The 25,781-nt window shown below is 38.8% G+C and overlaps 4 protein-coding genes across 6 annotated transcripts; 2 read left to right on the top strand and 2 right to left on the bottom strand.

Moving 5' to 3' along the window:
* Positions 1–917: 917 nt before the first annotated feature.
* zdhhc3a (zDHHC palmitoyltransferase 3a) lies at positions 918–11,609 on the top strand. Of its 2 annotated transcripts, none has more exons than XM_072679853.1 (7): positions 918–1,095; positions 2,031–2,350; positions 2,466–2,590; positions 3,403–3,499; positions 4,062–4,143; positions 5,205–5,335; positions 10,011–11,609. In XM_072679853.1, exons 2-7 carry the CDS (start codon positions 2,051–2,053, stop codon positions 10,221–10,223), a joined length of 948 nt encoding a protein of 315 aa, XP_072535954.1. In that variant the 5' UTR covers positions 918–1,095; positions 2,031–2,050; the 3' UTR covers positions 10,224–11,609. The 2 variants fall into 2 exon arrangements, with proteins under 2 accessions (XP_072535954.1, XP_072535956.1); XM_072679855.1 differs by lacking the exon at positions 10,011–11,609 and adding an exon at positions 7,559–8,639.
* tmem42a (transmembrane protein 42a) lies at positions 11,596–14,419 on the bottom strand. The gene is made up of 3 exons (XM_072679856.1): positions 14,074–14,419; positions 13,048–13,194; positions 11,596–12,779 (listed from the first exon to the last, which is right to left on the bottom strand). Exons 1-3 carry the CDS (start codon positions 14,254–14,256, stop codon positions 12,639–12,641), a joined length of 471 nt encoding a protein of 156 aa, XP_072535957.1. The 5' UTR covers positions 14,257–14,419; the 3' UTR covers positions 11,596–12,638.
* kiaa1143 (KIAA1143 ortholog) lies at positions 14,208–16,723 on the top strand. Its single transcript, XM_072679857.1, has 3 exons — positions 14,208–14,639; positions 14,769–14,904; positions 15,716–16,723. The coding sequence occupies exons 1-3, from the start codon at positions 14,532–14,534 to the stop codon at positions 15,916–15,918; spliced, it is 447 nt and encodes a 148-aa protein (XP_072535958.1). The 5' UTR covers positions 14,208–14,531; the 3' UTR covers positions 15,919–16,723.
* Positions 16,724–16,743: 20 nt separating this feature from the next.
* gpd1l (glycerol-3-phosphate dehydrogenase 1 like) lies at positions 16,744–24,542 on the bottom strand. 2 transcript variants are annotated; one of them, XR_011979714.1, is made up of 9 exons: positions 24,370–24,542; positions 23,724–23,901; positions 23,425–23,565; positions 21,714–21,852; positions 20,522–20,634; positions 19,903–20,139; positions 19,663–19,769; positions 19,417–19,517; positions 19,120–19,187 (listed from the first exon to the last, which is right to left on the bottom strand). XR_011979714.1 is itself a non-coding variant. In XM_072679852.1 (8 exons), the coding sequence occupies exons 1-8, from the start codon at positions 24,411–24,413 to the stop codon at positions 19,091–19,093; spliced, it is 1,056 nt and encodes a 351-aa protein (XP_072535953.1). In that variant the 5' UTR covers positions 24,414–24,542; the 3' UTR covers positions 16,744–19,090. The 2 variants fall into 2 exon arrangements, 1 of the variants encoding a protein (XP_072535953.1); XM_072679852.1 differs by lacking the exon at positions 19,417–19,517 and having other exon boundaries at positions 16,744–19,187.
* Between the last annotated feature and the right edge of the window lie 1,239 nt (positions 24,543–25,781).

The following is a 25,781-nucleotide window of genomic DNA, read 5'->3' as shown; positions in this document are numbered from 1 at the left end:
TATATCTATTTGGAAATACAAGAATTTTAATACAGTTCCCATACAGATACAGATACAGAAATACAGATTTTAAGTCCTAGCTAGCTACATGTTATTAATAATGCACTATTTGTATTCAAGACTGGAGTGAAATCAGTAAAATTAGGCAGATCAAATCGGCCTCTGGTAGATCTGTAATGGAAAATGAGATCAGTAAGAAATTTCTTTTGCAGCAAAAAGGTTGTAGCACGATGTGTTTCATTGAATTAATTTCATTGATTGCGCATGCGCACATTGTAATGACGCTGAAACGATACATTGTGCGATATATTGTAAATTTCATGGGATTATTGTAACTATTAATATTTTTTATATTATTATTGAGGTTATTAAACACATGAACTACCATATACATGTGATGCGTACAGCGTTGTAAAAGTGAGCATTTTTGTTATTTTATTTCTTGATTTTATTAAATATTCAACGTTTTACAAGCATAGCTCTTATGTACGGAAATTTAACAACGAGAACAAAAATGACTTGTATTACTTGGGGTGGTGGGGGGCGGAGGAGGGGGCGCTAACGACAGCTCAAAAAATCTGGGCCCAATTTCCCAAAGCGTCTTTGATGTGCACATTTTCTGAACTGGTAGAGAGAGTGTTCAGAGTGATGCTCGCTCGACCATTCAAGAGTCATCTTTGTGCTCAGATGCTTTTAGGAAATCCAGCCCAGATCAGTTTTCTCTTCTATTATAGGAAGCAGTTACCCAGTCCTGCTTTCTGCCCCTCCATGCCCAATGCTGCCCCTCCATGTTCTGGAAGCAGTGTGTGTGTGTGTGTGTGTGTGTGTGTGTGTGTGTGTGTGTGTGTGTGTGTGTGTGTGTGTGTGTGTGGAGGTGTGGCCTGCACTTTCTCCACTGTCACTCAGAGGAGGGAGGAGTAGACGCACAAAAATGCAGCTTTCACAACAGCCTCCTCCTCCGGCTCTCCAGATAAACAGGATTTTCCTCTCGTTAACGAGCTGAACCTCGACTATCTCGCTTTCGGCGCCTCCGATCTCCGCGTTTTCATCCCCGTGTTTGGAGGAGCAGATGTGAGGAGCATTTTCGACACTAAAGTAAGTATTGATCGCCCGGGCCAGGTAACGCTAGCGCAGCCTCTCTCTCCCCCTCTCCTAGCTTCCTTGTCGTGCGGTTATTGATTATTTCTGGTCAGATCCACACTGGGATAAACACATCGCCCCTTATCTGCTTTATTTTGAACTTTGGATCTCCTGATTTTGCCCGCTGAATGGGTGATCTCCGCTGTCTTAGCATGTCGGAACCGCATTTTGCCCACACTGCGCTATGATGGCTAGTCTGCGCCTCTTTGACTTGGTAAACCCAGGAAACCCGGGCGAGCTGCAGTCGGCTCTGCTGGAGTAGCATAGCTCCTATGGATGTCTGAGGATGCCTAGCTAATACGTGGTGTAAAAGACAAGGGCAGGCGGAATAGTGTCTCTTGCTTACGTGTGCTTAAAGGTACATTAAGGGATTTCAGAGCCCTAAAGTGAAAAAAATTATTTAAAAAAAAAGGCTAAGGTGCCCTCACCATTCCTATGCAGAACTGTGAATGAAATCAAGGTGACTAAGTAAAATGTCTAAAATGCCCTTCAGTAATGAATGAGACTGTGTACCATAGATGTAAATAAGATCCCTTGCAGATGCCTGAATACGATCCAAAGTTCATCCTCTTTTGTCACTGTTGGCACTGCCCTGGTCCCTGTGGTCAGCAGCCTATGGGCTGACTGCAGCATCTATTCTGCCATGGTCAATAAGTATGACCTTCTGACATGCCATCTGCCGTTAATCTCACGTTCTGTGTATGAACCACTGGTAGGTTTGTAGGCTCCACTCCAGATCATGCCACCTCCGTATCTCATCTTACAGAAGCTCTTTGTTTGTCAATGATCTGGCTTTGAAATCGTACACCGAGGAGGGAAACTCTGTCTGACTAAAAGTGCGTTTTCATTACCTGCATGGCGAGTGATTTCCTGACTGTGTTTCTCCACAGCATGGAGCCCTTGTGATAGGATGAGAAGTCCAGTGCCTCGCTTCAGGGACGTTGAGAGGCAGGCCGGCAGCCTGCAGCCCACCCAGTGTGTCCCTCCCTGTCATGACCGGCAGAACACCATGTGGTTCGTCCGAGATGCCTGTGGCATCGTCTGTGGGGTCATCACGTGGCTGCTCGTTTTCTTTGCAGAGTTTGTGGTGTTGTTTGTTATGCTGCTTCCATCCAAGAACCTCACCTACAGCCTGGTGAACGGCACCATCTTCAACAGCCTGGCCTTTCTCGCCTTGGCATCTCATTTCAGAGCCATGTGCACAGACCCGGTAAGTCCACATTCAGTCAAACTAGTCGTCGATCTCGCAATAAAACCTTGTATCTTCAAAACGGTAACTTTACAAGGAGACCAGTTTTAAGACCTCAGCTTACATATGCTTTTAGGGGGCTGTGCCAAAAGGAAATGCAACAAAAGAGTACATAGAAAGCCTGCAGTTGAAACCAGGTCAGGTGGTCTACAAATGTCCCAAATGTTGCAGCATCAAGCCTGACCGAGCCCACCACTGCAGGTAAGAAAGACAAGCTCTAGACTGAGCTTCTGAGCTTTGCCAAGAAACTGCATAAATTTACGCTGGCCATCTTTACCGGAATCATATGTGAGTGATGATTTGCTGGCAACTTTTGCTCCTGCTGAATCAGCATTAGTGCTTTAGACTCCACAAGAAACCTACTTTATTTTTTTTTAATCTAGCTAATTGAACATTGATCTTCAAATGAGAACAAAAAGAGCAAATTGTATGGGGTGGCATCCATGAGGGATATTACAGGGCATCAAAATGTGAGAAACAGTTGTTAGGGCAGTGCAAAAATGTGACATTGCATTGTAGAGAAATCTACAGTAAAACTGAATACAAAAAAACTAATTGCATTGTTTGGACATCAGATCAACACCAGCACCAACCAAGACCCCATGCCATGCACCTCCTTCCTCTCCTCTGTAGTCTCATTAGAAGATGCAACACAAGAGACATAATCATTTTTCTTTATTCATGAGCTGAATATATCAACTCCTGACATTCTGTTGCCGTAGAGAGGGTAGTTCCTACCTAGATTCTACACATTCGCTTCTGTTAATCACATTATTGATCAAAAAAGAAGAGCAAATCCTGGTGTTTTGGAACTAAACTCACTATTGAACTCATCATTGCCAGATGTACACCATGGTTTACCCCTGATTTACACAGTGCCAAAGAGCAGCAGGTGCTTTGGATAACACAAACCCTTTTATACCACATACTGCTTCAACAGTGTGTGAAAAGGCAGTAATAGTAATGTCTGTTGAGCTTTTTCATTCACTCCTATCTGTTGTTTTCACCCTCAGTGTCTGCAAGCGGTGCATTCGAAAGATGGACCATCACTGTCCTTGGGTCAACAACTGTGTTGGTGAAAGTAACCAGAAGTACTTTGTGCTCTTCACGGTATGTAAGACACAAAGATGTACACAAATGCTTGTTTTATCATTGTATGAGTCATTTGGGGCTTTTTATAGTCAATAAATAGCAATTCTGGTACGAGATAAAGGCTAAAATAATCATTGCTTTGGTCTTAACAGATAATACTGTAAATCTAAAAGACAAACTGTTACTATAGGGAACTATACTATAAGAGGGTTGGGGGGTAAGGGGTTTTAATTTTTAAAGGCGATAATGCAATAGCAGAGCAAATTAAGCAGCATATTATCCCTATATATATTTGTGCATAATGGAGAAAATCGCGAAGCATTTCCATATTAATCCAGGTTTGCATGCACCTGTGCTTTATAATTCTTAACCATGAGGAAACATGAGGAGGTTCTGTATCTGTGGAGATATTTATTTAAATTTTATAAATTTGCATTATGCAATCTTTGTCTTAGCTTGGCTGCAGTAAAGTTATGAGTGATGGGAGGTAATTCATGTGCAAATCATGAGCTAATGATTGTTTTAGACAAGCACATCTGTAGCTCTGGTCTAACTCTGTGTGTACTTCTCTGCATTCCAGATGTACATTGCACTCATTTCTCTGCATGCCTTGGTCATGGTGGTCTTCCATTTTTTGTATTGCTTTGAAGATGACTGGACAAGTGAGTAAAAAGCATTTGTCATTGTCAGTAGGTTAGTTAGTGTGCCTATCTGAGAGACTTATGCAGATGGATTACCGTCTTTAAATAATTATGAATGTTTCTGTAAGGTATAATTACATTAATATTTACAAGCACCACAGAGAAAGCTTATCTGTGTTTACACATGACCACTGATCCGCAAATACAGGATTGACAGTATTGACACTATGAATGTACAATTATACTGGCGTCATTGTTCTTGGCAGGTAAAAGAATATTGGCATCAGATAAATGTTTAGATTTGGTATTTTGAGTATTGCAATGGCAAAGCCAGATATTTTATGCATCGGGACACTTGGGTTTGAGATCTAAATATGAATATGACAATAGATTTGAATTATAGATTTAATTTCTGATATTAACATAATGATGTGTTTAATGACTTGAATGAAAGGCATGTTAGTGGCAGGCCACCCAAATATAGGAACAGAAAGTCAATAGTACCTAATATTTGTGCTGGTGTGTCATTCTTTTCCTTCTAAAATAATTATACGGAAGCTGAGAGGTGTGAAACTATTGCGGCAATTTTCAGTTACACACATTTGTTGTATCTTACATAAATAGAATATTATTCATAAAGCATAAAATGTCTCATTACATTATGGATCAAACTTAATAAAACAGAATCACCTAATACAAGATATGTACTCAGCTTTATTTTCATATCTGTTGCGCTGATATCTGGTTAACTACATTAATAAGTGTCAGTTTATCTATCTATGTAATATTGTCATATTATTGGCCATATTAGTATCTTTAATTTGGAATTTCACTTTCTTAGACCTGGATTAGGCCTAGTCTTGGACTAAATGTATTTCACAATTTAAAACCTATGTAGTTTAGTATAAGACTTATTCTTGACTAGATATGATTTATATTAATGCATCATAATTTGCACTGCTAAATTTTACAAGCCTAGGATTAATCCGTGTCCACATGACTGACCTAAAATGTCTTTTATATAGCAGCAAATAGTAGCTAGAGTAAGTCTTAAGTGGTTACCCTTTCCCCTCCCACCCCAGAATGCAGTACCTTCTCACCTCCAGCAACAGTCATCCTCCTCATCCTCCTGTGCTTTGAGAGCCTCCTCTTCCTCATCTTCACCTCTGTGATGTTTGGCACCCAAGTCCATTCCATCTGTACAGATGAGACGGTAAGAGACCTGAGTCCTTCCCTTTGCCCCACCCCCATTCCTGCCTTAGAAGGTGTCTGTAGACATTGCTCATATCTGATCTGAAAGCAGAAGTTATGTGTAACATATTTACGATGTAAAAATGATAAGGGTTTAGCTTTGGTGATCATAGCTTTATGCACTTTGTACATACTGTGTTGTAAAAAATGTATTTGCTCCCTTTTTATCTAATCCTCTTGAATGTAAACCTCCCTTGAAATAGAACCTGTCTATCTGTGTGAAGCAGGTTAAAAGTTTGAAAGTAAAAAAAATTGAAGGCGATTATAAAGAAAAAAAGTCTGTTAACACAATTACACCATTAGAAAAACACTAGGCAAAATGTTACCAATACAAAAAAACACTGCTTACCAAGAAGAACATTATGGCACACCCCACATTAGCCAAAAAACACCCTGATTACCCCAGTCCATGTAAATGTTCTGTTGATTGACATTGAAAGTGTATCTTTTTGAAAGATAATACTAGCAGTAAAACATGGTGGTGGTAGTGTAATGCTTGCTTTTGGAGTCACTTAGTCCAGGCTTTAACTTTCTGAATGTCCCTGAGATGACATGACGGGACCTTAAATAGAAAGTTGATGCTTGAAACCCCCTGCAAAGTGGCTGTTAAAGTAGTTCTCAAAAAATAGACAGAATTCCTCTAACTGGAGATGCGACTTCTCTAAAATTATCGGAAGCTTTTGGTTTCCGATGTTGCTGCAGTTACTTTTCACATACGTGAACTAGGTGTTGCAGTAAGACAAATGTGAGACTAAATTTTGTGTTTTCTTGTGTGTATTATAATACTAAACCGTTTAGTGTGACAAATGCAAAAAATGGATGAAATCAGGAGGGGGCAAACACTTTTTCATGACACTGTATGTAAGTCTTCACTCAGAATGAAAAACTCTTAGGGATGTTCATTTAAGGGCAACTTGCATACCCAGAGCTGTGGAATAAGGCAGGCTACATAGAGCACCAATCCCTTCTAGCAGAGATAAAGTACAAATGGGTCATTTCTTGCCCTGAGATGGATGTTCTTTGACAGTGCCCTCCAGTTCCCTCAGAGAATTAGTAAAACATACATCAGTTCAGCCGCCACAAGAGGCCTTCATACGGCCTTCATACCCCCCACACACACATACACACTCTGTATAAGTAAATAATTAACAAAGTATGTGTTTAAGTCATGTAGTAAAGGTATCCCTTCTATAAAAGCATGTTAATCTGTGTTTTATTGTGAACATAAGGACACTTCCTTTCCCCTCTTCCTGTGGTCATGATGACTATGGCTGAAAGGTTTTAGATCATTTTTCTGACCAATATTTTGCAAATTATGATATGTTAGGGTCTAGGGCTCTTTAGTTGCCTCTTTTGGTCTAATTCGACCCTATGCTCTGCATATTTTGGTTTTGCCTACTCTAACATACCTGAATATACACCGTAAAAAGTGGTTCATACATTCCACCTAAATACTTCATGTGGTAACAAGCAATTAAACTGGGTTTATTCAGTTCGAATAAACACTTTGAGTCAAACCATCTTTGTTCAGTTGTTATTTGAATTGAATAAACTTGGTTTGATTTCTTGTTACCATATGAAGTCATTTTTTAGGTTGAACAGGTGCTTTAGGCAGGACAATGAGTCGAGTCAGGTGTGCTAGATTATAGAAAGTACAAATATTTGCATTGTGTAGGTTATCAGAAGTAGATTTGAGACCCCCTGGTTAAATCTTATCACATTTCCCATGCTCTGTGTTATTAGGAAAACCTTTTTGTTTTTTAATTGCACTCCAAAAACTCAATTGGTGACAGTATATGTAATTATAATTAAAATGTCTAACTGCAGAATGTGCAGGTTTTATTGTTAAGAATGTATAATCTTTCAGCCCTAGTAGGACCTAAGGTTTTAGTTTGTATGTATAGGATTTAAAAACGCTGAAGATTAGAACATTATCCACAATACATTTACTATACTAACATTACATTAGACATAATCCTCTCAATCATAACTTAACTCATAAACATAACACCTTGCTTTTAGTGGTAATTTCATAGTTTTGGCACTGAAACTTTACTTCTTTAAAGCTGCAGTGAAATCTGTGCCCGAAATGGAGGGCATTGGCTCTTTCGATCAGAGTTAATTATTACAGATGGAGTACATTATTCACACACAGTCTGAAGTCTTGGTTGTCTCTTGTTTTTAGGGCATAGAGCAGTTGAAAAAGGAAGAGAGAAGATGGGCTAAAAAAACTAAATGGATGAACATGAAGGCGGTATTTGGACACCCCTTCTCAATAGCATGGTTTAGCCCGTTTTCTACACCTGACCATGGGAAAGCTGACCCCTACCAGTATGTGGTCTGAGTTCAGGAAGAATAGTCCCCTCCCCTGTCCAGCTTTAAGGTAGAGACTGGAAGTCACTGGACTCGTTTAACTCCCAAACACCCGCCGGCACCCTTGAGCGTGATTGTAATCCAGACTTGAGCAGTGCGTCTTACATCACATTTACCAATGAGGCTCATTTAGCAGTGTTTCCATCTTGTGGGGAGACAAATATGTGTGTTTAAAAAAAAAAACTAAAAAAAACTAACAAACAACATATAATTATTATCTATTCATTTTCGTTCAAGGTCAACGCTGGGATGGAACTTTTTACATTTGACATTCAGTAACCTTCTCTACATGTATACTTTTATTCACATGGTTTTTAGGTTGGGAATAGGGGTACTGATTGATTCTGTGCCAAAACACATTGCACTTCTGTACATTCTAGCTATGTTAGTTATGTTATGCCTTGCTCATGGAGTCTTAACTTTATAAACTTTGTGTGTATTTTTTTTTTAATATATATATATATATATTTATATTTCTTTGTTTTTAACCCAATGTCAGTCAAATCCAAGCCATCTGGTTCTTTTAATTTTCTGTTAGGAAGTAGGATTACAGACCACAGTTCACTTAAATGGGTGGCATGTAATGTGATGCGCAGTATTGTAATTTGTGAATAAGAAGTGGAGAACCTTATACTGAGGAGATAATGGATCACAGATGTAAACTGTGTCTGCCATACGCTGACTTGAGCTTATGGAAACAAATGTGGAATTTTTTTAAGGTAATCTTAAGTCATGTATTCAGAGTATCAATGATCATGTTAAATATTGGCATAACTACAGGAAACCGAATTCATTTTGTTCATTTTAATCCATTTGAAAGGATTTTCTCCAAATTACTCCTCAGTTGATGTAAACATGTAAATAAAGTATATATTGTTTTTAGTCATTTACAACACCTATGGTACATCTGGTTTATTCTTATAACTTGTGTCTCTAGTAGCATATGAAGAGGGGTATGAGAACATATTGAAATCTGTTGCTAGCAATCAAATACACTTAATAAGAACCCTAGCAGCTGGGGGGGGGGGGGGGGGGGTAACGTTTTAGGGACACCTAAACATCTAAAATTGATTTCCAGTGCATGTTGAACAGTAAGAAGCTGTTTTTGCATTGTTTCATAAAAATGATGACCCAGTATTTTAACAGCATCTTTGTTTTAAGATCACCCTAAGATTACCAGGTAGAGTGTGTATAATGTAATGCCCGCTTGACTATTTAAAAACTGTGTTTGTGCTAGATCAGGTATATGTGCTACATAGCCTAGTTTGTCAGCTAATGACCAAGCCCTTCGTGAGCTGAATCAGGTGTACTAAGGTAAGGACAGCAGGGCAATGGGTCTACATGACCTGGAGTTGAAAAATACTGTTTTATGATAGGAGTATCGGGTGTGTATGAGTAGAAGAGTGTAAAACTATGCTAAACTATGCCATCCTGCATCAGAATTGATGTTCCCCGTTTGATGCTAAATGTTAATTTTGGACCAAGATAGGATTTTAACAATTGATATAACTTGTAGCTTCTTCTCCATGTGACTTAAAGCAGGGTGTTTGAAGTTAAATTAAGGTTTTGGTGGTCCACCAATTTCCATATTTATTTTTGCTCTTAGAAGTCAAACTTTTAATGCATTGCATCACTTGCTCTATCTCTCTAATGTCCTAGTAACCACTTCTTTCTATTCTCTTCCACTGTAAACATTTGATTTAATGCTTAACTCTGTGCTTAAAATCTCAAAACATGAAAATAGTATTTAGATGTAAGCCAACATATATTAGGCTTGGTGTCGCTCTGATTGGCGTGAGATGGAGGTAAGCTTTGATCGCTCCTAACTAAAAAAGGCAGATCCACAACAGCTGTTAGATTTGATGCCTGAATGCATGCTGACGCTGACATTGGAAAAATCTAGACTTTTATTTTCCCTTCTGTTGCAGATTGAGTATTGAAACAGCATGCTGCATGCGCTATGTGCTTTCTATCCGTCTGTTTGGTGACAATCAAGCCATGTTCTTTAGTTGGGATAGGCCCATTACTCTCTTCAAGGGCGACTGCATTTCCGCAGCACCTGGGTGCATGTGCAAAGTTACTCATTTTCTCCCATTTCCCACTTTCTCCATAGTAACACTGCTTCCTTTATTTTCCAGTGCATTCAAAGGAATTTTAGTTAGCAATGTGCCTGTGTTTTCCAGCAGTTGCTTGATTTCTATCTCAACACACTTTTTTTTGCTTTGTTGTTTTTTTTTTTGTTTTTCTTTTTGCTTTTCTTTCAGGGTATTGAGCGGCTAAAGGGAGAAGCTCCGACATGGGAGAAAATTCCATGCTGGGAGGCCATGAAGTTAGCACTTGGTGGTCCACTCTCTCTGACCTGGTTCAGCCCTTTTTCAGACCTTTCATGCAGGAAAAATGATTCATCCAGCATCCCTGCAGGCCCACAGGGTGAAATCATAGAGGAGGATGTCATCGAGATCCCTTTACAACACTAAAGCCACACTGACCAAAGTCAGCTATGCACTGAACCTATAGAACTACTGGAGATGGTATGAAAATGTTCATGGACTCCTACATAGTGCCTCTTTTTTATATGAAGTATTGTATTTAAATTTACTTTAACCTTATTTGAGAGAGAGAGAAAGAAAGCGAGAGAGAAGAAAAGCCTTTGCTTGCCAAATTCTTTTACTGAAGGCATATTAGCCTCTTGGTAAGTCTGCTCTGAGCGTTTACCTGTGAAGTAAAAGAAAGCTTCCTACTCTTTCCTTGTTCTCCTTGTTCCTCTCCTTTTGCTCACAACTACTTGTATATGAGTTGCAGAGTACTTGACTGGACCCCACCTCTCATTCTTGAGATATCAAGAGTAGAGAATAAAACCAGAAGTGGTTGAGTCAGTAGTTGCCCAAATTATGGAGAACACATCGGTTATCTGGTCGTCTGGTCAGTTTCAGAACCTTTTAATATAATGAGCTTAAATTATGTGTTGGCACAGTGAGGTCTACTGGAGTGCCAATGAAATTTGAGAATGAGCAGTGAGGTTTAACCTTAAAGCAACAGGTTTTGGGATACAACAATATGCAAAAAGAAGAAATCTGAATGTCTTCTCAAGACATCAGAGGAGTTCAAGATGAAGTTCTCTGTAATGCATTGCTCAGACACTTCCTACTTTAAATGTTTATATACTGTACTATATTTCTATTATCTTCCCAAGTGCCTTACAATGTTTTTACAACCAAAAATCCCAGTATTCCTCATGTATGGTCCCTTTCTAATAAGCGTACAAAAACAATAAAGAGCTACTGTAATCATCAAGGTCTTTTCCTGGACTCCTCTAGGTCTTGGACCTTTGGCATGTTTAGCAGAGTAAGACTTTAAAAGAGCAGAAGAGCAGAGGTCTATATTTGTAATTATTGGACATACTGTGTAGCCTTCAATTAAAGAACTGTTAGTACTATAGTCATTTTCTTTTGTTACATTTTTAAGAATATTTAAGGCTATTTATGGAACAATGAGAGCTTCTTCCAGCTACCTTCCCTATTTTCAGACTTTGCACATCAAACTAACAGTGATTAAATGAACACCTGAAGGGCAGTATTGACTAACACATTTTGAACTGTCTGTCTTTTACATATTTAGGCAGCATATTAAGTTACCCTGAAACAGCATCCATCTTGGCTCCATCCCACATTTGTTTTGTGGAATGGCACTTCTTTCTTTTAATATTTATACAGTATGTATGTGGCGGTCTTGAAGATGTAACTGTTCCAAATGCTTGAGCCTGAATTATTTTTAAAAGTTTGAAATGTTTGTTTTTTATATTAAATAACCAATTACTGTGAATGACCGATGCATGCTGTAATAAAAAAAAGTTTTATTCCAGATATATTTGTACTGTGCAGTTTCAATTCACACCTGAGTTCACTTAAACAATATATTAGGCTCGAATAAGAGTCCTTGAATGGGGCTTGACCTAATGACTTTTTCAAACTTGATCATACATATTATTCAGTACAGTATTTCTGCAAGTAAATGTACTCTTATGGCATAATACATATATACATACATACATTTTGTATAAATATTTTTTTTCGTCAACCCCTGATTGTAAACATTCTGGAGAATATATGTGAAAACAAAATGAAATTACCAGTAAAAAACAAAACATGGCAACAAGTCTTATATATACACATCAATAAGCCAAAAAAGAAATAGACCACCTGATTAGTATGCCAATGGCCCTCTGCAGACCACCAAAACAACTCATAATCCAGTAAAGTAAATGGTGCATGTGTATCTGGCCATCCATGTGATGTAAAAGAACCAGGCCACCTATATCCACTGTTTCATTGTTTTCTAGGAGTGCCCACTGTATGAACGGTAGACAGGGGTTAGCATAGGCACTTTATTTACAGGTACACAGCTTGGTCTGATGCTTGTTATGTGCTGGAGATGCTCTGACCCAGCTATCTGGCCATAACAATTTGGCCCTTATCAAAGTTGCTCCTGCATGCAACATGTTGCATATGCAACTTTTCAGGTACTGTCTAACATATAAACCAGACTTGGGGATGCACTAGTCTCATGAGATTATCAATAATATGCCGTGATGTTTTGACTCATCTGTGTACACTACAGTATACTTTATTAAAAAGTATAGCAGTAATTGTAGTGTCCAATAGAACAGCCCTACCGCTTTACTCCACTTCAAGTAGCTGCAATGTCAGCAGCTTTTCCACGTCCCCAGCGGTCACTAGAAAGTATCCTCATATATAATCATAAAATCCTGTCATGTTTAATCCATGGGTCAATATTTATCTTGGAGGTAAAGAGCTATATTAACAGAGCTGTAAATGATCATCACCGGTTCAATATAAAAAATATGTTCCATATTTATAATAAGCTGACACAGCTTATTCATCTTTTTTCACATCCAACTGGTGGTCCGGGGGAGATGATCCATGCAATATGAAAAGCCCCAATAAGGTTATGAAGATGCCAACCCACCACAACAGTGCATGGCTTTCCCCAAAGATCACATATCCAAGGAATGCCTAAAAACAGACAGAGGCAGAGGTACGTAATTCGTCAAATGACATAAAATCATAACATCATCTATACTGATATATTCTAGACTGGTATAAATGTGTAAACGTTAAAGGCTGGGATTCCCAAAAGTACTGTACCACAAAGATGATTCTCAAGTGGTAGAAGGAGCATCACTCCAAGCTCTCTCTCTCCACCCGTTAAGACGGTATTAACACTAGGCTTTCTGTCTAGTGTCTATGTCTTTGCAGTTTGCAGTGCTGATTAAGGACTCACAGAAGAGATGAAATTAGAAGCAGTCATGGTCACCGTCGCCTGGGCAGAGGATGAGGAGTGTCTGAGGGCCTTGGCAAAGAATGTCCACATCACAGCATTGCAGATGAAGAGTAGGACTCCACACAGCAGTCTCAGAGGAATGTGTAGCTGTAAATAACATATTAGACATCACGATTAATCTTTAAAATCTAACGCATTCAGTCCCTCAAACACTGTATGCATTGTACTGTATATGAACATTCAATTCCATGTAAATTGCACTTCAGAATAATTACTCTTGTTTAGTGTAAGACAAGGTAAGCTAAGTTTAATTATCAATGATTTCAATTAGAAATAAGTTTCATGCTGTTTGGGAATTTAATATTTTTTTCAAATGCATCACATCAAAGTCCTTTTTTGTTGAAATCATGAATCAACTTCATTTTAGCATCAATTTTGCACATATTTGATTTGTTTTTATGTTAATGTTTAATGTTTATTTTAATACTAAGCTAGATGACCAGTTTGAGCAAACGGATCAACAATCTTTACCAAACTAGTCAATCAGCATGATCAGCTTGACCACCAGCTTGGTCACGCTTTTAGATCAGCTCGTCCATCATACCTAATAAAAACATACACTATGCTGGTCAAGAGCTAAGCTGGTTTCCCAGCAGTGGGTATATTTTTATTATCTGGAGGAACAGCTTTTTGACCACCTTGGCCATCAAAGACCATCTTAGACCATCTGAAACCAGCTCCCAGCAAAAGCTGGTCTTGAGCTGGACTTTACTAGCAGGGGCTACATGGAGCCACTTCAGGATTATATATACTGCTTTAATTTTATTAATCACAGGTTTGCCTAAACACCGTCGCTGCTGGAACTACAAGCATGCTGGGTTGAGACCATTAGAAAATGCCAGCTGACATCTAGCTCCACTGTATGTAACTTCTGTGAAGATCAATGCACCACAGAAATGCATTTATCTCCTACTCTTTATATTACACGTTGTGTGCAGCGTGATTAGCGAGGAATTGTTGTTTCACCCATTCACAAGCTGTAGGGTCGATCTGAAGGGTGAGAGTCCTGCTTTCCGGGACAGCCCATCTCCTCACTCCGCGATCGCACAGCTCTGTCAGGTAACTCGCACCCAGAGACAGTTTAGCGCTGCAGGACGCCGCAGCCCCCAGAAACCCAGCCAGCAACGCGTACACGCTTCCACTCAGCATAACTCCGAGCTAATATTTACTAGCTACAAACAAGCATGCTTTCCGCTAGTGTTGGTTGTAGTGGGGGTTTATTTATATTCCGGGACTGCCAGGACACCTGGATACAACCCCAAGTGTTAGCACTTCTCGCTCTGCGTGAACTGAGAACAGGGTTGGCGAGTGTTGATGACATCACACGCATGTCCGAGTCGTAGCTAGCTAGCTGGCTAAATTAGACGTGAAACCAGAGCTGGCATTAGCATCTGTTGTCTCGATTAGAGTTCGTGGTTTAAATAATGAGTAAAAAAGGTAACGTGTCGTGGGTGAAGCCGAATGAGCCATCGTTCCTGCGGAAATTCAAGAATGACGTCGGTTACAAAGAGGGTCCAACCGTAGAAACAAAGGTAGCTAGATAGCTAGCAAGCTACGTGTAGTAGCATTAGCTATTAGCGTTTTAGCTCCATACTGCTGCATACTGAAGCTGAGGGGCCGTTTTTTTTTAATTCTTAACGTTAGCAAATGTTTCATTACAGAAACAACAGATGCCGACGTCTGAAGAGGACAGCGGAGACAGTGACCGGGAGGATGAAATGCCCCAGGTTGTGGTCCTAAAGAAGGGTGACCTGAGTGCAGACGAGGTCCTACAAATCAAAAAAGACTCAAAGCAAGGTACCCACAGCTTTATCTAATAATTGCGTAATAAATGAGCTACAAAACAGAAACGTGTTGTGAACATTGCTGTGAGGATTTGACTGCATTCGTCCACAAAAGCATTAGTGAGGACCGGCTATTAGTTCTGGATCACACTCCAACTCATCCTGATGGAGCTCCATCACTCTATTACTCTTACTCACTCACATGACTGTATTAAGTTATACTACACCATGATTATTATATTATGATTATGATTATGTTGAGCAGTACAACGGTTCAGGTGGTTTAGTGACTATTATCAGTTACTTATAAATAGTTCTGACCAGAGGAGGAAGGATGGATCCCCCTTGTGAGTCTTGGTTCCTCACAAGGTTTCTTCCTCCAGCTCAGAGGGAGTTGGTCCTTGCCCCAGTCACAGACTGGGGGTCTTATGTTTTTCATTTCTTTTTATATTATTGATTTATTTATTTGTTTATTTTTGTATTTTGCTCATTACTGTGTAAAGCTGCTTTGTGACAACAACTGTTGTAAAAAGTTTATCTGCTTTACAGATAAATTTGACTCGACTTGATTTGATACTCATATAGCTTATGTCTGACTGCTTCAGAGCATCTTAGAGCATTCTATTGACGGTGCTTTTCTATGGGGTACACCTTAAAGTCGCTGAATTTAGTAATTAGAAATGGTGTCTGAATACTTTTGGACACATTGTGGCCTATAATGACCCACATTCCATATACCAACCAGGCTTTGGGGGGATGTTCACAGTGATCTACGTTTACCGCTTAACCATAAACAGTACCAAATTCCTTTGCTTCTCCGCTAGATGATCAACCTCCTGCTGATGGGAAGATTATATTCAAGAAGCCTGAAAAACGCTCCTCTGACAAGTTTGAAGGCATTACTGCTAGCTCCAGCAAAAAGAAGAAGAGGAGTGAGGATGGGGAAAAGAAGGAGAGCAAGTCTGGGGTCAAAGTAAAGAACAGCAGCTTACTGTCTTTTGGTGGTGATGAGGATGAAGACGACTGACGTTTTCTGTCTCCCATCAAATAACTGAACTGGACAGTTTCTTCAGTGACCTAATATTAAAACAGTCCTATGACACAGTATTCAGAGGCATCACCTGGTAATCATAACTTGTAGTGCTTTTGAGGAGATCCAGTTTTTGTTTTGTTTTTATAAGAACTTTAATTATGGAGGCTTCAGAAGGATCACATTAATGACCACTTGTAATAGTTGTTATTCTGAGTTAGAGTTTGAATTGTTCTTGCATATGCTTCCAAAATGTTTGTATGTGATATTTTCCCCCTCTCTAATGGTATTCATAATGCTGTATATTAGTAATTTCCTCAGCAGATGTTTCAGTAGTTTTACAACCAGTGAAATGTTTGCATTTTTATGATCCTTGAACACTGGAGAGGCACATGTAAATTGTGAACCAGGCTGACTGGAGCATGAAATGAAGAGTTTTTCAGTGAGGTTGGTGTACTAAGGATAGTATTGTGTGTTGCAGTAGACAAGTTGTAGACAATTATTCTGCCAGAAGCAGATGTACATACATTTATAGCTTCTATAAAGGAGCTGTATTTGCCTTTTTAATGTATGCTTTATTTTGGTCTCAAGATTTAAGAGACTGTTGGTTATGGTTGTTCTGGTTTACTCTTTTATGAGAGGAAAAAAAAAACCCACAATAAAAATTCTATTTCAAGATCTATGTTCATGTGTTAAGCTCTAATAACCTTCTCTTTAATTTCACTGTAACAAATGGGTCAAAGACCAACGTGAAGCACTCATGCATCCTCTGTGCGACTTATTAAACAGACAAACCAGACAATGTTGTGATACATGTGGATGTTTATTCTCCCAAAAACACATTTCACTTTTCATCTTCTCAAACAAATGACACTTCATTACCGGGACAAAAGACCTGACTTTGACAAAGGTAACGGAACACAAGAATGGCTCGGAGATCCATATGAAAGCAACGTAAAAGGCAACAACAAGCAACCGGTTCATTATGTAAGAAAGGCAGAACTTCCCCTACATGGATCAATTCCCTAGGGTATCACTTTTAGATGAACTAGGTGAAGACCCTACTTCTATAGGCTTGACTTATGAGGTCCAAGCTCCTGGAACAGTTTTGACTGACATTGTACTGAAGGAAATATAAGCGTTGCTGCACACTAACTGTTCACCATTGATTGTCTAAATTGACAGAAAAGCTCTGGCCTGGGGGAGAAAGACTGTAAGGGACAATCCTTAAGAAAGCCAACTAAGCAAAATCAGGCTGAAGGTTCACATGAGGTTTATGACTTTAGCTATTAAAACAATAATCACACTGAAATCAAATGAAGTACAGCTAAGAAAAAAAAACCTGTTAGCTAAAACATAGTAAAAGTGTTGTAAAAATAAACTATGACCATAACACTGACGTTCTGTTTGTGCGCACTAGGTACAGAATAGTTTTACAATCAAGACAGTGAGGCGCCAAGCTAAAATAAAATTTAATCATATTTCACGGACATGCATAACTCAAGATATTGTGGACCTAGCTAAAGCACAGCTTAATTCCCTTGCTTCCTAAAATTATGTGCAGAAGGCAAAATGACTGGGATCAGCCCCTTTGTGGAACAGAGACCACTGTATACAGACATCTAGAACAAAAACAGACTAATGGTTATCAACCAAGCAATGCTGTATTTTCAAGTAGTTTGATCTCAAATACTTTGAGGTAGGGGTGGGCAATATGATGATATTTTATTAAATTGTGATAAATGTTGGCATTATACGCAATATGCGTTTCACGCAGGATATCACTGAAGATATCGTCAATGCTTGAAAACACTGATCCACTGCACGTTTCATTACATACAGTGTAACTAGTCTGGTTTAACTGGATGACGTTGCAGCACATTTTGAATAAAAATCATTGAATTAAGTATGGGACAGAATTAAACAGTAGTTTTTAAGAATCTGTTGCAACTGATGCATTTTGTCTGTGCTATCGCAATGAATATTGTGAATCATGAAAATGTTTTATCATGATTATTTTGCCATAATCGCCCACCCCTACTGAAGAAATGCTCCTGAACTACAAGAGCTCTGAAGGCATTTTACCATAAACAACAAATCTTGGACTAATTTCATTTGATGAGACATTTTGCTTCTATTTACCTTATCTGTCTCTCTCAAATTTTATTAGAGTAACTGAAAAAAGGTAGTGTAAGTGGCAGACACAGTGGCTATCTAACACACTGCAATCTCACACACTGAAAAAAAAGTGGTAAAACATGATTAAAAGAAAATACAAATGTCACTGTTTATACAATATTAAGAATAATAATAATGTGTGAAAGTAATTGAGGCTCTTCAAAAAAGTGTACAAAGTATTAAAAAGGTTAAAAGTATTCTAGGGGTACATACTGTACTGTTGGTTCCACAGGAATACCAGACTAGAACGATATGGGTGTCTGTATTAAACCTACCTAACAAAGTCTTTGCTCAGATAGGAAAACGTGTCTGCTGAGCAAAAAATGGTCCCAAAGGTTGTTCATTACTGTATAAAATGTCATCACCAGTGAGTATCAGCAGTAAACCTGCCCTGCCTGCTGCAGAACAGTGACTGGCTCTGACCTACAGCTGCTCATTAGCACTATCTGCTGGGCGAAAACGCCATTAGGCATTGTTAATGTGCAAGCTTATGAGGTTTAAAATCAATGATAGGACATCATATTTGTTAGTAGTGATTAATAAAAAAAGAGGTGTTTAAGATGAATCTTTTCCCATCTTTCATACAGTAGCTATTATGGCCCCCTCACGAGAGGGCAGCCAGTAGAGTAAGAGTACACTGTGATGCCACAAGAGTAGATACCAAGAATGGCATCATGTCTCTTTCAAAAGATACCTCTAAATTCTTCATGTACTTAGTGAACTAACCTTTTGCCACTGCCTGACCTGTTTGAAAAATAACCCTGAGAACAACCCCAACCTAACTACTGAAGTCCAGATGAAGTGTTGGGCCAAAGGTAAACTGAAGGCTGGAGTAAGGGTTTAAAAAAAACAAAACAAAAACAAACACCACACAAACAAACAAACATGTAAAACTGAGGCGAGAGAGACAAGGCTACCCAATAGGAGAAAAGGCAGAGCCGCTGGTGGTCTTGGTGGTAAGCCACCATGAGTGTAGATTTTGGTGAGCCCCTCACAGATGTTCTGGATGACTCTGCAGGCAGGAGATCATGTCCTGAACTGGTTTTCCCTCAAAACAGATCTGATACACGGCCACAAACAGGGGGAACCTAGGGCAAGAAATCAAAGTTATTATATTTAATACGTTTAATTAAGTTTATTTGTTGTATACAAAGAGCTGCCAGTTTTTTTTTTTGTAGTTACAAGTACCTTGTGCATACACTTACTGACCACTTTTTAGGTACACTGTAGGTACATAATTACTGTCAGTAACGGATCTGCGGCTGCATAAGCGAATCACGTACAGCAGCTAATGAAAGTAGGTACAAGGTACTGTACCTAATAAACTGGTTGGAGATGACAGGACAATGCTCTCCAATTGTCATCCTGGAGGGCTGGTGTCCAGCCCAATAACCTTTGTTAAGTACTCTGTTTAATTACTGAGCAGTAAGGGGAAAGAAAGAAAAGTTACTAAATTGTGCTCAACCCGGCTGAAGAACTCCTAGGACATCAGACAGCCATCCTGTTCAGCCAAGAAAACAAATTGAGAATCACAGAGTCAAAGTGTAAAGGAGATGCACTCACTTTTCAACTAAGCCCTTCTGTTTGAGAATGTGGTAAACTTCAGCAGAGGTCAAGGGCCCTTGAAGCTTCTGGCCATTCAGCATCTCTTTCTCTAGTTCCTCAATGCTCTAAGAGAAAAGCAAATGAATCAGCTCATTCATTTCAGGATGAGCACAAACAGCCACAATGTCACATCTAGCTCAATAGTTAAATAAAATTCTACAGAAATAACCCCAGACACAATCAAGTATTGCTTCTGACCTTGCCGGTCTTGGCGAAGGCCTCTGCCACACGTCGGTTGCGTCCACCATAGCAAGTGGTGATGAGGTCAGCTACTCCGCAGCTTTCCAGGAACGTGGCGGACGACACAGAACCGTCTTTACTGAAGAGCTTGGCAAAGGCAATCATCTCCATCAGTCCCAGCCTGATCACCGCCGCCTTAGTATTATCTCCACACTGCAGGCCGTCACAGAAGCCTGCACCCACTGCTACAATGTTCTGGAAAGGAGGTTGAAGGACTTTAAAGTCAGGAAGACAATGTCTAAAACATAACAGCACAGTTACAATGTCCATTCTGAAGTCCAGTGGTTGCTCCTGCAGGAACATGGCACAAAAGGTAGGACTTGAATGTTTAATGTAATATGATTACAACAAGCTCCAAAAATAATATATCTATTAAAAATCCATTTGTTCTAAATGCTTTGTATCTATTATATGGATTGTAGTTAACAAAAATGATTATGAGTGGGTGAAAATACATTTAGCATTTTAATGAGTAATTCAGCCGAATCAGCAGCACATGGGAATCTGCGCAGATGATTTGTGTTTAAAGAAGCTTGCTGGTTTAGAAAGCGGCCAATGAGACATGATTGATATTTACTTTTAGGGCTCCACACAGCTCCACAGTGTCCGCATCATCCACAACAGTAATGCGAAAGTTGGGTGTCTGCAGAAGCTCTTTAAAAAGCAGTCCATTCTCCAAGATCTTGCTCCCTGTAGACCAGCACAAACAACACACGTTCAGAACTGCTCAGATGTATTTGTTCCATATATATTGTCTTCTAACCAGGAGCTACATAGAGGCAAAAGGGAAATGGAGAGGGGTTCGAGTTAGAGATGCACCGATCCGATATTAGGATCGGGTATCGGTCGCGATATTAACAAAATTAGCTGGAGCAGGCATTAGATTATTAGGTCTATCCATGGGACCGATTCTTTCACTTTAATTTGTTGGTGTGAGACTGCACTAAATGTTCACATGTTAGCAATTTTTGATTGCTGCTTGTATGTTTGACCAAGTTACTTATTTATGCTCAGGTTCAGATGCCAGATTTTATTTTGAATTACGCTTAAAATTTAAAAAATAAGATTGATAACTGTTTGTGTGTTTGACAAAATGAAGCTACTTATTTTCAGTTTTGGCTAACTTTTATGTATTTGAATGCTGTGTCAAGGTCCTGCACTGCTGTTTATTTTAGTAACAAATAAATAGTAATTTAGTACATGTATATCTATGTGTTAATTTTGTTACATTTTGTTTTACAAAGTTCTTTAACACTCATTTGCAAATGCATAATATATACAAAAATATTTGTATGGATCATGTAAATCCATTTTTGACATTCTGAGTTCAACATTTTGAACAAAATTGTTGATGTCCAAAACTGCATGATGAATGGACCAACAGAAACATCTCAAAATGACTTTTATTACACTTCCATTAAAAGTTAAGAAGGCTGTTTCATTGTTCTGTAAAAGTAACATTTTACATGGTTTTTATATCGAAACATTTAAAGTGTAGAGATTGTGACTTAATCAGGAAAATCTACTATTTATTTGTACAGGGTTATGATTTTAATAAAATGCATATGATGCATTTTAGTATATTAACCCAGCACCACCTAAACATTGTGCTCATCTGAAGAGCAATATACAGTAAAAGTCAAATAGTTGTAATAAAAATAATTAGTCAAATCTAAACTAATCTGCCAATACTGATATGAATATGATTTCATTGTGAAACCCTACATTTGGTCACAGTGAACCAGGTAATACTTGGTTTCTCCACTTACCAATAGTGGTTTCACAGAACTTCTCAGCTGCCACCTCATTGGCAATGTTGGCCCCCATTAAAACACTGACATCAATGTCCATCTTTTCCCTGATGATGTCAGAGATGAGTTTTAGTCCCTCGGGCCCTTCATCAATGCCCTAAAGAGAATAATGGGTGCAAAAGTTTATTACAAAGTTTTTAATTTGTGTAAATATAGCTCTCTGCTATCACAGAAGGCTTAAGTTAGAAACTGCAGCTGTTTAGAAGAGCATCCTGAAGGAGCCCTCAGCCTAATGACTCGTGAAATAAGGAGGACCAACAGAGCAAGAAAATAATAAAGCATGACAGAGGAAAATGCAGATGAGAATCAGTAAGAAGCAGCTTATGACCAGCCACTAAGGCAGAGAACTAAACAAAAAAAAAAGTGCCAAGGTCAAAGTATAACACAAGCATAATCTCTCCACCAACAGCACAGGATGACTGGAAAATACAGTAGGCAGAGAGATTTATTAAAAACTGATTCAACAGTAATATCAGGGAAAGAGAAACCAGGGCTCCCACGCCATTCCTCATCTCAGACTGTGGATCAGAGGTTAGGAGCATAGAAGAGAAAGGGGTAAAACATAAACTGTACAAAAGTAAAGCAGTATTATGTAAGAATTGGCATTCCTTACAAGTGCAGAACTGTGTGTCAAGAGCAACATAGTGCAGTTAGCAGCATGCCAACTCTGGACTAGCTATGACAAAAGGCACTATTCTCCCTGTTACATGTCAGTGGAGCATCAACATGATTTTGAAGCTGCAATTTTAAGGTAAAAATCCAACATAAATGTTGCTTTAAGTCCATAACTGGTTTTATTAGGTTGGTTCAGTTCATGATTAAGGACTGTAAGCTTTTTTTTAAATCAGCATGTTTAGAAGAGCATCCTGAACTGGCCATGCTGGCAATAGTTGCACTTGTAAAATGTATAAAAAAAAATAATAATAAAATAAAAAGAAAAGGCCTCAGAAAGTTCTTTGGAGCTCACCATGGTAATACCACTGACTTTACCAATCAAGAGCAAACCGAACTAAATGTCTGAGATTTAAATACAACAGTCCCACCTCAGAAATCCTCTCTAACCATGTTCGAATCATCTGCAGCTGATGTGCTGCACCTGATTTTCAATTTTAGGCATTTTAAGCAGCAATAAGTGTTGAGGGGTGTCAGTTTAGTCACAAGAGAATTGCATTTCCATTAATTACAATTACAAATTATGTTTAAAAGACTTTCTTTTTAGTTCTATCCGTTTCGTTTTAGCACTTTAATGGGGATTTCCCCCACATGACTGTATGTGGTTCTTTCCTTTAATTCAAATTATATATACGTTTCCTTGTAACGTCAATGTGACATGAAGCAGCAGCTGCTTTCTGAGCACAGTTCAAAGGAAAGCGTGTCTGGTGTGTCTGGCCATTAGGAAATTCACTGATCTTCTAGCCTGTTTTATACATGGTAGAGTTCGTATGAAAACGTCTTTACTTCTAAGCCAGCGAAACACAAAAGCATGATGCATATCTCCTAAGTGTGTAATTATCTAAATACAGCATTAATAATCAAAATAAGCCCCTCGGTCTATTACGAGGGTTTCTCATTTGCTATGTTTTTGTGAAAGCTGCCATCAGTGAGCAAAACCAGTCACTGCAGTAGGAATGCTGCCTCACCATATATTTTACAAAAGGATGCCCTTTACCTTGATAAGAGTAATTCCACGGGCCTTCTGCGAAACACAGCCAGCCATCTCATCACACAACTTTCGGATAAACTGATGTGGCACCACGAAGACCAGGAGGTCTGCTCCCTCTGCAGCGTCTCGCAGCTGAGGTACTGCAAGCTGCAGAAAGAGAGTGCCGTTAACAGGTTTACTCCTTAATACTAATACGATATGCTGGATCCTATTACAGTCTATATCGATCAGCAGTACTCAAGCAAGTGCTCAGTTACATTTCACTTGATTTGACTTGAGAGATCGGCGGATAAGAGGACTCTTACCACGTTTTCTGGAAGTTTGTAACCTGGGAGGTATTTGACATTTTCATGGTCAGTGTTGATGATGTCAGTTAGCTTTCGACCATTTACATTCTCCTCATACACCCACATCTTCACTGTGGTGGCAAAGTGCTGCAGTTTCTGGGCGTTGCAGCCAATGATCCTTGCAATTGCAGAACCCCTAGGAAAAAGTGCAGGAAGAGATTAATGCCATCATTCTCTTTCAAATGCAAACTCGTTGTTCTCAGTTAACTGCTGCATTTATTAGGTTGCGATTATTTAACGCATCTATTAAACAGTGTGCAGAATGTAATTTCATTTTTGCACGCATTAATGCAGGGAAATCATGAAAGTTTGTGAGGTATTGCTGAAGTTGGTATATGGCCTTTATATTAGGCTGGGAAGCGAGAAGCAAGAACATGTAGAGATAGACCTTCCACTTTTTCCACAAGTCATCCAGGTAAGCATTTTTTTTATTTTTTTTTATTTTTTAAACCACACAGAAATGCATGCATGCTTTAGCAGCCTCTCATTATGTTCATTGCTGTCAGTCTCAGTGCTTCCACAATGGCCAGGGTGATATCAAGAGGCTTCGTTTTCTACTTTGCACAAAATATGCACCGATATGCACAAAACGCCGTGTACTCACCAGTTTCCAGAGCCTACGATACACACTTTCAGCGGTGCAGCCATAGCTAAACTTTCCTAAACAGAGAAATTAGACAAGTAGCTTAGTGTCACAACCCGCTTTCTACTGGTTTAAGACGGGAGAGTGGGATTGAACGTGTTCGGCCACTTTTACTGGCGTCATAAGCGAGCTCCCGGCAAAGCATTTCGGGAGTTGTAGTTTATTGTGAAAGCCAGACGGGATTTACTACATTGTGTTTGTGACGGTACAAAATTCACTTTTAAGAAAAGGTAAAGTAATAAATGGTAGATATAAATAAAATGTATTATGTGGTCATAACTGGTCTTTTTTTGTTAGTTTGTATATATATTTTTATTGCTGCTGTATATTAAGCGGTAATCTGGAACCGGGTGGCAACTGACACAGTACAAACACACTACTTTATTAAAGGATGTTAACTGACTCTAATGAAATATTATAATTTTATTTCTAATATTATTCTAATGTATCTTTTAACATTTACCATAATATGTACAATATACAATATCCAATAGCTGCAGATCTTTCTGTAATAGGCCCAAGGTTCAAAGTCTTATTGTCTACATTATTTGCAGTGTTTCTGTGAGATGATTTTTTTTAAAAGTGAGTTTTTAATTATTTAATTTATTTAGCTCGTTGGGGGAGGGGGATAAGGAGGTGACGACTTAAAGTCTGAAGGAAATTCAAGCTGAATTTGAAATTTTACCTTCCTTCTTTCTCCTTTTTTACCTAAAACCAATTTAACATTGTGGATGTGTGTGTGTGTGGATATGCATCTTATCAATGTATGTATCAAAATATGTGTGTATCAATGTCTTACAAGAAAGATGTTTTGTAATGTGATGAGAAACTATAAGATTTCTATAGTGAAGTGTAGGGGCATGTCAAGGGGCAATTCTGTCTCCTTTGATATTCTCACATCTGATTTCCAGCATACAATGTGCCTACAATGTGGCCAATACTAAGGAGATGGTTAAGGACCTATCCTACTGAGATCCTGGAACCTAACTAGATGTGTAACACTGCACACTGGAGCAGTCCATAGAAGGAAGCAAAACAGAATATCAATATGTGCAGCAAAATGCTCCACAACTTAGCATGTGCTTTTCTGTGTGGCATTGACTTGGAGCAGTGGCATGATGGTGGGTAATGCCAGGAGAGGATTACAGAATACATACATGAGTGTAATTAAATAGCAGATCGTCTTAGGCTTCACAGCTTTTTTCATCTGAGGAAATAAAGTAAAAATGTAATGACGTAAAAAAAAAGAAAAAGAAAAAACTAAAGTACTGGGTTACTGAAAAAATGAGTCTTGCACAATTTTCCCTTAAACCCAAATGTAGCTGACTGATCAAGTCTGATCTGGTGTCTAAAGTTTGTTCCCTTAGTTCTGT

The sequence above is a fragment of the Salminus brasiliensis genome, chromosome 5 (genome assembly GCF_030463535.1).
Source record: "Salminus brasiliensis chromosome 5, fSalBra1.hap2, whole genome shotgun sequence".
Taxonomy (NCBI): Eukaryota; Metazoa; Chordata; class Actinopteri; order Characiformes; family Bryconidae; genus Salminus; species Salminus brasiliensis.
This window is presented reverse-complemented; position numbering and strand designations above follow the sequence as displayed.